At 26.2% G+C, this 13,166-nt stretch overlaps 1 protein-coding gene across 2 annotated transcripts in view; it reads left to right on the top strand.

Moving 5' to 3' along the window:
- The window catches only part of LOC113548288 (pyrokinin-1 receptor-like), a 54,631-nt gene that overhangs the window by 24,838 nt on the left and 16,627 nt on the right, over positions 1 to 13,166 (top strand). For both annotated transcript variants that reach the window (XM_026949089.2, XM_026949090.1), the window contains exons 4-5: positions 3,498 to 3,714; positions 11,618 to 11,906. In XM_026949089.2, the coding sequence (XP_026804890.1) occupies positions 3,498 to 3,714; positions 11,618 to 11,906 (506 nt within the window). The remainder of the gene's footprint in view (positions 1 to 3,497; positions 3,715 to 11,617; positions 11,907 to 13,166) is intronic.

Here is a 13,166-nt window from a genome sequence, read left to right as displayed (position 1 = left end):
ACATTTAATTGCATTGTGCAAATTAAACTATTATTTATATTAATTTAAATTTATTATAAACAATTTTTTCATAAATAAAACTTATTTTCTAAAATTTTAAAAACTTACAACGTGCACAATATCGGCATGTTATTTTTGTTATCCATTTACATAAGGCATACACCGCAAAGTGCGCATTAGTGACTAGTAAGTAATGAGTCTTATTTACGAGTAGTTTCCAATTATATTTCTTGTAATATTTTGAAAACGTTACAAAACCCATTTATAAGAATGACATTTATTTTTTGTGTTTACTAGTAGAATATTATTTTGTGTCCACAATTTGTAGGTGGAACTAAAATTATTATTCGATTTATTACTAAACGCGTCAGTTTTGACTTATACGTTCAATAAACATTAACAAGGATAAAACGGTCACATAATTATATTTATGTTCTAACAACTTAAATTATACTTCCTTTAGACAGTTTAAAACATATAAATGTACTTTATTAAAATTTTAAATCGTTATCGAAAAAATATCCATTGTTATAGTACGTCATTATATTATCCATTTTTAAAATCTTCGCTTTGCTCAGAATTTAAAATGAACAAACATAACAATACGGATTTCGATATCTTTGATTTCTATCAATACATTTTTCATTAACAATTTAATATTCTTTATTTTATCTTACTAAAGTTATTATTATTTAAATTACCGTAGTATTTACATTGCTGACCGTATTTTTCCGTCATTATTTCTATTATTCACGACAACAGTGTATTATTTTTATTCTCATCTATAACGATCTTACTGTGCACTAAATCCAGTAAATATTTTTATGTTGTAATGACTCGATGGCTATTATAATATTAATAACAACATCAGGTATGAACTTTGTCTGGCGAGTTATTAGCTGCAGTTAGCCTATTGTATCACACAGAGAAAATTTAATTAATTAAATTAATTATTTCTTTTGGTATAATTTGCGTAACTAGAAACAGCACAAATAAATCAAACTATGTCAAATGAAATCGTTGTATTTTGATCAAAATTTTAATTCACAAGAATGATTCGTAACGCAAGTTTGAAGTTTCGTTCATATAATATCAAAACAAAAAAAAACTTTCATAATTAAGGTAAAATTGTTTCATTTTTTTAAATTAATTTTTTTATAGTAATTTATAACATATTAGTACGCGTAGGACATTTGATTTAATTATAGTTATAAGATACTGAGATGATAAATTCTCGATAGAGGAAAAATGCTTCAAGAATAACAAATAATAATTGTAGGAAGAATAACGAATAAGGATAGAATGGTTGCAATAGAATATTATGCTTACAAAATATTCTTGTTCTTGACCGAGAAAAACTTATGAAACAGTGCCTCGGGGACGCATCGCATTGTTAATTCGTATAACTTCAAGTCGTTTAATATAAACTAAAAGGAATCACATACTCTCGTTAAGCAAGTTTGACATTTTACAAATATATAATTTATGGCTGATGTGTATGTACGTATATATGTGCCTATGTTTATTAAATGTATAGGTGTCTGTCCTCTCCAATGACGTAAATAAAAAAGAAATTTGATAAGATTACATCCGTTTCAGGTGTAAGTAAAATTTGATTATATAATAGTGGATTTGGGACAAAAAAGGAGAGTAATTTATGCTAATTGAAGTCTAGATTGGATGAAAGGGTATTATGTTTTTGTTTTACGCAGATAACAAACGATATGAAAGTGATTATCTACGCACAAAAACGATTCTTTTTATTATAATAATAAAAAAATAAAAACAAAAGGTTATTTATTACGCCTTATCGTAAAAATAAATAATAATAAAAACACAAACCTTAAATTAAATAAATAAATATATACTTGTTTAATTGATTAAAAATTCGAGTATCTAAATTTAATTTATCATTGCTTAAATGTCTTCATATTTTTATGAACATCAAAAAATGTTGCATTGTATATCAAAATATGTAATATAGTTTATATTTTTAACTAGACGATTTTATTATTGTTTTGTTGTATTTAATTTGTGCAATTTAGTATATACTTTTAATATATTTAACTCAATTCACAAAAGAATTAATGAGTTTTTTATATAAATATATAAATTTTAGACGCTTGCATTTTAATTAAAATATATAGCCAACTATGTTAATTACATAAATCAGTATCGTGTACAATCCAAAAGATTAAATATCACTAACATTATTATAATATGAGTGGATTTATATTAATTAATTTTATTTTAAATTATTAAAAATAAAAACTTATCGAATTATTTTAATAACAACGTAGTAATGTTACAATATTTTAAATATTATAACATTGAAGAACGGTATAATATTTGGGTTCAAAAATAAACGATAAAAATATAATGTTAGTAAAAGATCAAGTTTAAATAAATATTGTATTCTAATTACTTTAGAATAATATTATATATTTATAAAATATTAAGGTGATGGTCGCATACGAAAGATACTAGAAAAACTATAAAACAATCGAATAATAGATTTATTACCAGCTATATTAACTACAATCGATAATTATGATAGTGATATATATTATTGAAAGATACTAGTTTTTATTCGAATTTTTACTACCATTTAAGAAGGTTTATCGTATTTTTATTAAATGGTCATTAATTTATTTAGGATAGTTCTTGTACATTGTATGATATTTCGAATGATTGATATAATGTATAGCCTTGTAAAGTACATAAAACGACCTTTCGTTCATCATTACACAATATTATCTGTCGAGCTATTTTAAAAACATAAATTAATAATGCATCTTATATAAATATTTATTACATTATGTATAGAAACAACCATGTAATTGAATGTTATGTAACGGTATATAATACAAAACAGAAGTGTAATGATCTAAATTTAATTTTGTTAACGTAGTATACAAAATTATCAATTTAATACAATATTACTAATATGTCTGTTTAAAATATCAAATATTCACCATATGTATTTTTCCTAATGACAACTGTTTTATTTTCGTAATTTGTCATAATTCTTTTTATTATTTTAATTAGTAATTTGGAAAATATAAATTAAATTTTTAAAAGTATCGTCACATTTAAATTTACCCTTAGTGCAATTAATAATGACAAATCATCACTTTATTTATTTACAACACACAACATTAAGAACACCTTAATATTTTTGCTTATTTTTATATTAAAATCAATATTGCAACTAATGATTTTGCTCAGGCATTTGACTCGTAGAACTACTCGCATGCACATGCCTACAAAATTCCAGCTTGTTCGAATGGGAACACCCGCAGTTGAAACTAATACATCACTTTATAATACATTCATAGTTGATACTTATTATAATAAAAATAATTAAATAAATATGTGATTAAAAAAAAAAATTGTTGAATATTTAAATAATTTAAAAAAGATATATGTATTTACGCGTATTTAACATTATATTACAAACTTCATTGCATAATTATTATTTTTTGGGTACTTTTTAGGTATCCTTACGTGTTTGGCGAGATGTTTTGTATCATCAGAGGGTTTGCTGCGGAGACATCGACGAACGCTACTGTATTAACAATTACAGCGTTTACTATTGAAAGATACGTTGCAATTTGTCATCCGTTTTTATCTCACACAGAATCCAATCTGTCAAGAGCATTCAAATACATATTAATCATTTGGGTTGTAGCGTTAACACTTGCGTTTCCTCAGGTAAATTTGTCTTCACGTGCTTGGAAATTAAATGATTAAAAACTTCCAAATTGTATAACTGTATACAATACTGTATACTGTATAATTGTATTTCAATTGTATAATTGCCATATATTAGATTATTAAAATGTATGTAAAATGTAATATTGCACATTTGGGCCTTGTGCCCGTTATATAATAATAAATAAATAAATAATCAATTTTTAAAATAAATTAAATATAAATCAGTGATAGTAATAATTCATATAATACAAACATATAACTAGTAAAAAAAATATATTTTTAATTCTAAACTGTTAATCATTATTATTACAGTGTGCTTATTTTTCATCATCGCACAAAAAATAATTTTTTTAGTAATAATTACCCACCTATCTAAGTATTTATGTATTTAATACTATTTATATCTATTACATTATAATATATTATATAACCTTGTACCTACGTACTCAATAATGTTCGTAACGAGAGTACAAGAAGGTACTCTAGAGTCTAATAAGTACAATTTTTTCGTATATAGTATTATATATAGGTATATTGTATAAATCATTCCAAATAAATTATATTAAATTAAAAAATTGTTATCGGGAGTTCTACACCATATAAGTTTTCTAGTAATAACCTTAGTCTCGAGTAGTAAAATATTAAGTTAGAGTTTTTAATAAAATATACATAATAATAATATGCAATATAATATGTATATATAATATATATGTATGTATGATGAAAATGTACAAAAATAACTTAAATACTACCCTATTAAAAATAAAAATGTGCATTGTTCACTGCAACCTTGGCACAAAAAAAAGTTCAACATATCATTTTTATATTTAGTCACCTATAATAAAATTAAAAATTTTAAAAGTTAGAACATTACAAATAATCTATTTTCAAAGTAATGTCTTATTACTTTTAGTGATAAAAAGCAAATAATAAGCACATTCCCACTAGTTACATTATATGGATCATTATAATACAATGTATTTTATTGGAAGACTAAATTCTTTCTTTCATAATAAAAGTTCCAAGGCTTATATTAAACGCTCGAGCAGACTCGAGGCTACAATTCATGTAAAACTTTCATTCATCGGTGTTTTTAATGATCTTATATTACATTGTCTCGCCATAGGCATTTGAAAGTTTGGTGGCCAAAGGTTTTTAATGAAAAACAAAGGTGTATAACGTTCCTGATTCATCAAGTTTTTTTGTTTCTGTAAATAAAGAAAAGAGAAATTTACAGATATTTACGTAGATCCATTCACAACCATTAATAATATATCACTATATAGGTACGTGCAAATTGAATACCTACCTAACCACTATAACCTACTCGGAATTTAAAGTTTTGTTTACTAATATTGCTCTGTCGTGGGGAAGGCGAGAAAAGTTACGAACTATAATTTTGTAAATTATACTAATAGAATATTGTCTACGTCTTCCATAGTTTACCACTTTGAACTGCATTTGGACATAATATCGGATTTAGGGTGTTGAAATGTAGATTCATCCCCAGGCATAAATTATTTACGTTGATGTATTTTCTTTCGTATCTTATATATGTTAGCGACAGTTCGACTTAGTAAAAACAAAAAAAAAGTATATGTTTTGTCATTTTAATCATCAAAAACAAGATAAAACAAAAACAAGCAAAAATGAGTTTCATGTAGATTTAAACTTAAAAAACTCGATAAAAACAACTTTCCTACATTTTTAGAAATAATTAAAACTATAATATGTATAGTAAATATTATATAACTATGTGAATAAAAAACTTATATGACACATTCGGATAAAACTTACAGTTTAAAAATAAATGTATAATCACTAAAGTTGCTCAACAATTTTGACGACCGATCTACATATTTATATAAATATATTTTATAGAAAAAATGATTTAATTTATATTAAAATACTTTTTAATATTAAATATCATACTCTGTTTTACTATATTTTACTGTATAATAGCTTTCTTTTAACTTTCTAGTGTAGGACGTAGGTACTTCGAAAAAATTCAACTACAGGCAAAATATTCCTCGTGTTTAAGGGTATTTAATATTAAAATGAAATATTTAAGTTACGTCTTAGTCATTTCGATGAATATTGGCGTATTTTATACTATCATCTAGTGTTAGAATTCATGAATCCAGTCCTGTTCAGACCTTATTGTATCATTGTTATTTGTAAGTTGTATTTACTGTACTTTACAATGTTATTGTTTGATCAACGTCAACAAACATTGACGATTCATTTAAGTATGTAGTTGACAACAGATATAATACCATAACGTTTGCAATAGAATATATCGTTTATACGAAGTATAAAAATAATCTAAATCTATAAAATTCAACTTATTCCGTATTCGGCAAATGTATAACAAGTAATGACATCATGGTTATAGAAATACGTGTACTTGCCAAAAATACGAGTAAATAATATTCTTTCAAGATTTTTTTTCTTTTTATTATAATTTATATAATAAAGTGTAATAAGTACCCATAAATTTCTACACACCATAAAATTATCTAAATTTATTCATCTTTTTTTCGATTATCACATAGTAACTATATGACGCGGTCATAACAGACTGTTGACATTTTAAACATAATTTGTGATCCGTTCTATTCTTATTTTATTTATTGCTAATTTTTGCCCTTTACTAATCGAGTTGTAACCATAGTCACGGATACCTATGTCAAAAAAATTCTATCCTGACGTTTTTCTTTTTGCTATAATTATGTCGATGTCAATGTGAAGACGTCTTGAAATGTGCTTGTTTTTGCTTATTCAAACACATAAAGCTCTTATTTAACAAAAGTATACGCATCACACAATTTAAAAACTCGATAAACATTCCTAATATTATACACTTCATTACCACATATTATATTTCCTTCGATTTAATAACATTTATATTGTATGGCTATAATATTTTATCGTCACATGACAAAATTGCATTTTAAATCATTAAGTATAAAACTGACATAAACGTTGAAAACTATAAAATTATTTATAATATATCTTTGTTTACTATCACAAAAATAGAATTCAATTATTGAAATTATTTTATTTTACCTATTTAATTCCTGAAAAAATATGTCACGCCAAAGTTGGTTAAGTTTTTCACTTCACTACCATGACGTCGACGTGTATTTTACATTGTATTCAATTTTATAAAATATACCTACATATTAACATGACTAAAGAGTTGCTAGATTATATCACAAGATGTGTACATCTGGCTTTTTCCTCGATACATAGTTCAAAAATAAATAAGAAATTTCAATAATATATTAATAAGTTGTTTCTATAAAAAATATCCGAAAAGTGTTATTAATTAAATTTCAATTAAAAATATTCATTTTACTAAATTGTTTCTAATCAGAACAAAAACTATTCAATGTAATTATTGATTTGTCTATTATTGTAATCAATCAAACTCAAATAATGAAAATAAAATATGACAGTTATTTAGTTTTGTTTATAGTAGTTAAAATAAAAGTCTGAATTAACCAAATAAAGAAGCAATGCTCTGTATTTTATAGAAAACTGTTCTCAATTTATTTAACGTTTTAGAACCCAAACTATCTGCTTTTTCTAAATGTGAACCGCATTTAGAACCATAAATTATAGCGATGGTCTCAACTTTGTTCTTAATTTTATCAACAGAATCTGATTGTTTCATTAAGACGAGGCATGAACCTTTTAAAACTTTAACTATTTATGCACTGAAACATTGTTTCCAGACTTATCATTTCATTATACGACGAAAAATCTCTACCGAGTAGCGACAGCAAATCAAAACATGGTCCATTTCCACACATAGAATTTTATATTTGATATGTTCGATCTAACACCAATTGATTATAATAGCCATAAGGTCAATATTAATATACAATAATAATTCATAGTTGAATATTTCTTGTTGTTAATTTTAACGATATTAAAGGAGACCATCGTTCTTCGATTTTAAAACGATACCCGATTTCGATCTGTGAATAATTATATAAATGTCACTTACATACATTTTTTAATTTCCAAACTATTCATACATTTAGACACTAGCTAATAAAGTGATCTTTTTTAAACATACTCAAACTCAATATCCAATATAATTTTACATTTTTGAAAAATATAATTTTTACTTAAGTAAGTGAGCTTAAACTAATTTCGACAAATATTTAATATAATATTATATAAATATGTATAAGAAATATTATATTACTTTATTTTTTTTAAATATTTTAAACATTGAAGCCCATAAAATATCCAAATATTTCTGACTCACCTCACTACCTCAGGTACCTACTATGTAAATGACTCGCATTTGTGTTTATTTTATATTTTAAAAAATTATACCTATTTTCTGTAAAAAACCAAGTGCCGTGATACAAATATATAGTTTATGGTCCAACGCTCAAATCCGTTAGGTGAGCATAATTTTCGCCTGACTAAGTAATATTATAGTTTTCTCTATCAAAGTGTCTAATTATTATTATCGGTCGACCTACGTTTTCAAACCTTTGATTTAGTGCCTTGGAAATTGTAATTTAATTTCCTTGCTCGCCAAAACCTTCAAGTGAACATAAAATTGTTTAAAGAAATTTCATTCAACAAGTATAAGTAATTTTACCATCAAAACCATAGCTCGTAGTACATGTATATCATTAGTATAGTTAATTATTAACAATAGTAATAATACTTAATGAATAATAATACTATAATAATAAAAGTCTGAGATCTCAAATAATAACGATACTTGAATAATTCACGAACATTTTTGTAGAAATAATCACTTATTTAGAATTGTTTCAAACAATTTAAATGTTGATTAACTTTTAAAAAATAACATAGCTGATATAATATTTTTACGTATAATGTCTATAATATGTTTAAAATGTTTAGATTTAAAAAAATAATGTAATTAAGCATTATACTGTACTTAACTATATACGTAACTATATACTATACATAACTTAAAATACGTATACCAAATGTACCTATTAATTTAGTTTTAAACTTAACCATATTTTTAACTGAAAAGTTTAACCATCATAATTGGTTAATTTATTTCACGACATTTACCAACAACATATAGATTAGGGTGAGGGTTGAGTTGGATTAAAAATATACATTAATATAAAATTTAGTATAAAAGAAATATAAAGTATATCTTTTATTGTAAATATCCTGTGCTTATAGAGATTACTAGAATAAACATTTAAACCCACTATTAATAAAGTTATTAAATTATAATTATAAAATTTGTTCAAGGTATTTACCATTAACTTTAAACTTATGCGACTGCTGTTGAAATAAACATTTTTTCATTCCTTTTTTGTTATACCACGTCTCATCTAGTATGTGTCCCACATAAAAAAAAAATATATTCTAAAGAAGATGCCGCCACGTTTGCTCACAAAAATCCATCAATGTTTAAAGTTACTTGTCTCGTTTCACGTGGCTCTTTATGGTAGATAAGTTTTCAACAAACTTTTTTGTTGCTATATCCAATTATTCACGCGTAAAAATATATTAGTTTACTGATGGTTTTTCGTTGTCCTTACAAGTAATAGATCATATACGTCACACGTGACAAATATTGTTTCCGTAAACTTTTTTTCAATAATCTAAATCAAATTATTTAAAACAAAACAATCGACTTTAAAATACTTAACATATATTTTTAGCGTGCAGACTTATCTCTTTTTTTCAGCACATAGTACCAGGCCTTTTTATAATATATATTTTATTCATTTTCCTGTGGTGGGATTAAATCTGGACGACCGTTTGACGCCACCTGATATTGCACTCTTCGATATTGATCAGGCCACACGGCTTAGCGGATACATGATGGCAAACGGCCCCTTAACCAAGTTGATATAAGTAACGATTGACGAAGCAAAGACATGTATTATGTATTTAAATATTCAATTCGTTGGTTGGAGTAATGATGAGACGATCGGATGGACACGTTATATCATCATCATGGAGTATAATGTGTATTGTTTTACTGTTTACAATACAATTAGCAAAATATACCCTAAATAAAAATAAATATTCTGCTTACCACTTAGTAGTCTCGTTGACTGAAAATCTTGGAGCACACTGTGCACGAAATTGTCGATCCATAGTGTGATTATTACAAATAATAACTACACATCCAAATACAAGAATAATATTTACAAACGTGATCAATGTATATAACTGATATTGTTATATTTCGTTCTACGTTAAATGAAAAAAATTTGAAAGCATTTTTCAGTTTACATTGACCATCGTTCGGTTTTATGTTATTTCATTCCGGTAAAATATAAACAGAGTGCCTAATGGACATGGCCAGACAACTTCACAGTCCAAAGCATTATACCGGTCAACATCCCCGTAATTATTTGGAATATATATATATGTATATAAACATTTCACATTTCTCATTTATATAATATATACATATATATTATATGTATATTGAATATTTCAGAATCGCAGTACTTGGAAATTGAATCTGTAATCGTTTTTATATTTAATAAAGGGCTTGTCGTTTTTCAAGATATCTTTTTGAATAGTGTATTAAGTATATTAAATTATTTGCATCAGTAATCAGTACACACAGATTTTAGTTAATCTATTAATAATTTAAATAAAATTTTTATTAAACCTAACTTTAAAATGATAAACAATAACATTTATGAAATATTTCGTACGTAAAATTTTGTTGAAAATCCTACATGACATATGTATTATTTTGTATAACTATACATACTATTATAGTATTATGATAGAATAAACGTATTATAACAATACAGTCACTGCAGTTATATCAGAAGCGTCTGTATTTATTTTTTTTAACCAAATAACCTAATTATTCAGCGAACTGCCACTCCTGATTGATTTTAATTCGGTTAGTACCATTTGCATGATTAATATTATTAATAATATTTTTATTTTTTTATCTGAGGTAGAAAAATCAGAAAATGTCAATGTAATGAAAAACGTTATAACAGAATTGGAATTTTCCAAGCCATCCAGACGCTAACAATTTGTCTAGCTTCAATAGTTCATTGTGTGCAATCCATGAACTAGTTTATTACAAAAATAAAATAAAACCATTGACAAAATTATAGAACAAATGTGTATTAGTGAAATAGTATACCTTTATATAGAAACAAAATACATAGTTATAGAGTTAATTCAATCTACAATCATCTGAAGTTTGAAAAATCAATCGCGATGTATAACATTATATCGTCTGTATATTAAATGTATATATGTAGATATGATATATATATATACATACATACATACGAGACAAATTTTTGATATGGATGTTTAATTCTGAAACTAATCTGAAAAAAATATACTTTTAGAAGTGTGAAAAAAATGTAGACAAAGGTACAGCTCCCGACCGCAAATAATACTTAGTGTAATGCCATCATAATCGGTTATAAAAAAATAATATTTATGGTCTGTTTTAAGTGTAGTTTTATAAATACGTACTTTACTGGTATTATATTTATGTACCCATCGCTAACGAAACGGTTTTAAATCGCACTCTTGAGTCCGTGATACTGTGCTTAACAAGTCATGGCTGGTATTGCGTATTTGTCTTGCTGAGATTTAGCGGAAAACTTACTTACGTACATTTTCGTCGTGAGGGGGGGAGAGAGAGGTAACTCGGGATTTTCGAGGTTAACCACACGCACAATAAGGTTTATAAAGTTCTAACAAACAAAAAAGGTTTAACTCAGGCAGAATTGAAGTTCACTCGTAGTCGTGGGTGGCGGTGGCAAGGGGTTCGGAGCAATTGTGGGTAAAAAAAAAACAAAAATAAATAAATACTTTTTTTCTCTCATCACTCACCGCGTCGCGAACGATAATAACCAATGTGTCGTTTCCGCTTGTACAGGCCATACAGATGGGACTTGTATACGCTCACGAACAGGACGGCTCTATCATACCCGAGTTGTCTACGTGTGGGCTGGCCAACAAGCTGCCGTACGCGTTCGAACTGTCTTCAGTGCTGTTTTTCCTAGCTCCGTGGACACTCATCATTGTCCTGTACATACTCATCGGCCTCAAACTATACAAATCCAAGCGCGACTCGTCCAGGACAACGTGCTCGGCGCACTGTCGACACACTGCATGTCTGAGCTCCACCAATACCAGGGCCACCGGGCGCGTAGTCAAAATGTTGGGTAAGTTTGATATTACATTAAAACAAAATATACACATTTAATATTTTAAAAATGCATATTGTCAAATAACACTCACCGCTTGTCCAAAAACACTGTGATAAATTTCACGCACTGGCGGCGTACTGCAGCACAAACCTAATGGATTTTCGTCGAACTTCGGTAAACAATTTCGGTACCTACCGACGATGTATATTTTATGGTTTCGTTTTTTTTAAAAATGAAAATACAATTATATATATTTCTTAGTCTTAAGAGATGTCGTCTTTTGATGATTTCAACTGAAAAATGTACAGCGCAATATCGTTTAATAATTAAAATAACTAAACACATATGCAAGTAAAAAAAAAAAACTGTTTACTTCACTCTTTTCAGCCCATCTGATATGGCCTTTATAAGGAAAGTGTACATGTCAACAAGGTGCACGTCTTTCTGGGATTTTATCCTGCTGTTAATGTTTGTCGACATTTATTGGAAATTGAGATTAAAACAGAAACGTAGAAATACAGTTAACGAGTATTTTGAACTTTAAATTTTTTTCTGTCTTTTTTTTTAATTTTGAAGCATTAAACATGACGTTGTCAACATAAATGCTATTGAAAGACGTAATAAAAACCATTATTACAAATTCAAATGATGCCAAATCTCGATTCGCTCCATTCATTCACTTCAAGTTCCAAAATTAAACAGCTACAATAATACATTATATATGTATGTATATAATTAAATTATATACATACATAAGTAGCTTATCATTTCTCGACATTCTACAGGTACTTCTGTTATAATATCATAAACATATATAAGCTTTTAAAATTAAGTTACCTATTTCTGTAGATACCATTTAAATAAAAATATTTTTTCTATTTGTAATATCTACCATTATATAACGCATTATACAATTTAAAAAAAAATGTCAAATTTAATAAATATAAAAATGTATTATTGAACATATTATATTATATTTATGTATTGTTAGACCAAACCAATACATGGTTAACTCCTGCATCATAAATTAAACATTTATATAATTGCATAAAAAAGTTTGAATTTTTTAAAATTTCTTTTATACTATTTATTGCTTTAAGTATTCAGATTCGATATTTTATCATGAACATCCATCACTCATGAAATGTTCATAATTATATTTAATAAATGTTAAAAATCTTTATTTATTTTTTATTATTATCGACAGTCATAAGAATTTGAAATCTGCTCAAATTTGTTTTTTGAATGCTAAATTGCTCTAAAATATATCGTATG

The sequence above is a fragment of the Rhopalosiphum maidis genome, chromosome 4 (assembly GCF_003676215.2).
Source record: "Rhopalosiphum maidis isolate BTI-1 chromosome 4, ASM367621v3, whole genome shotgun sequence".
Classification (NCBI taxonomy): domain Eukaryota; kingdom Metazoa; phylum Arthropoda; class Insecta; order Hemiptera; family Aphididae; genus Rhopalosiphum; species Rhopalosiphum maidis.
Note: the sequence above shows the minus strand (reverse complement) of the source record. Positions and strands in the feature narration are given on the sequence as shown.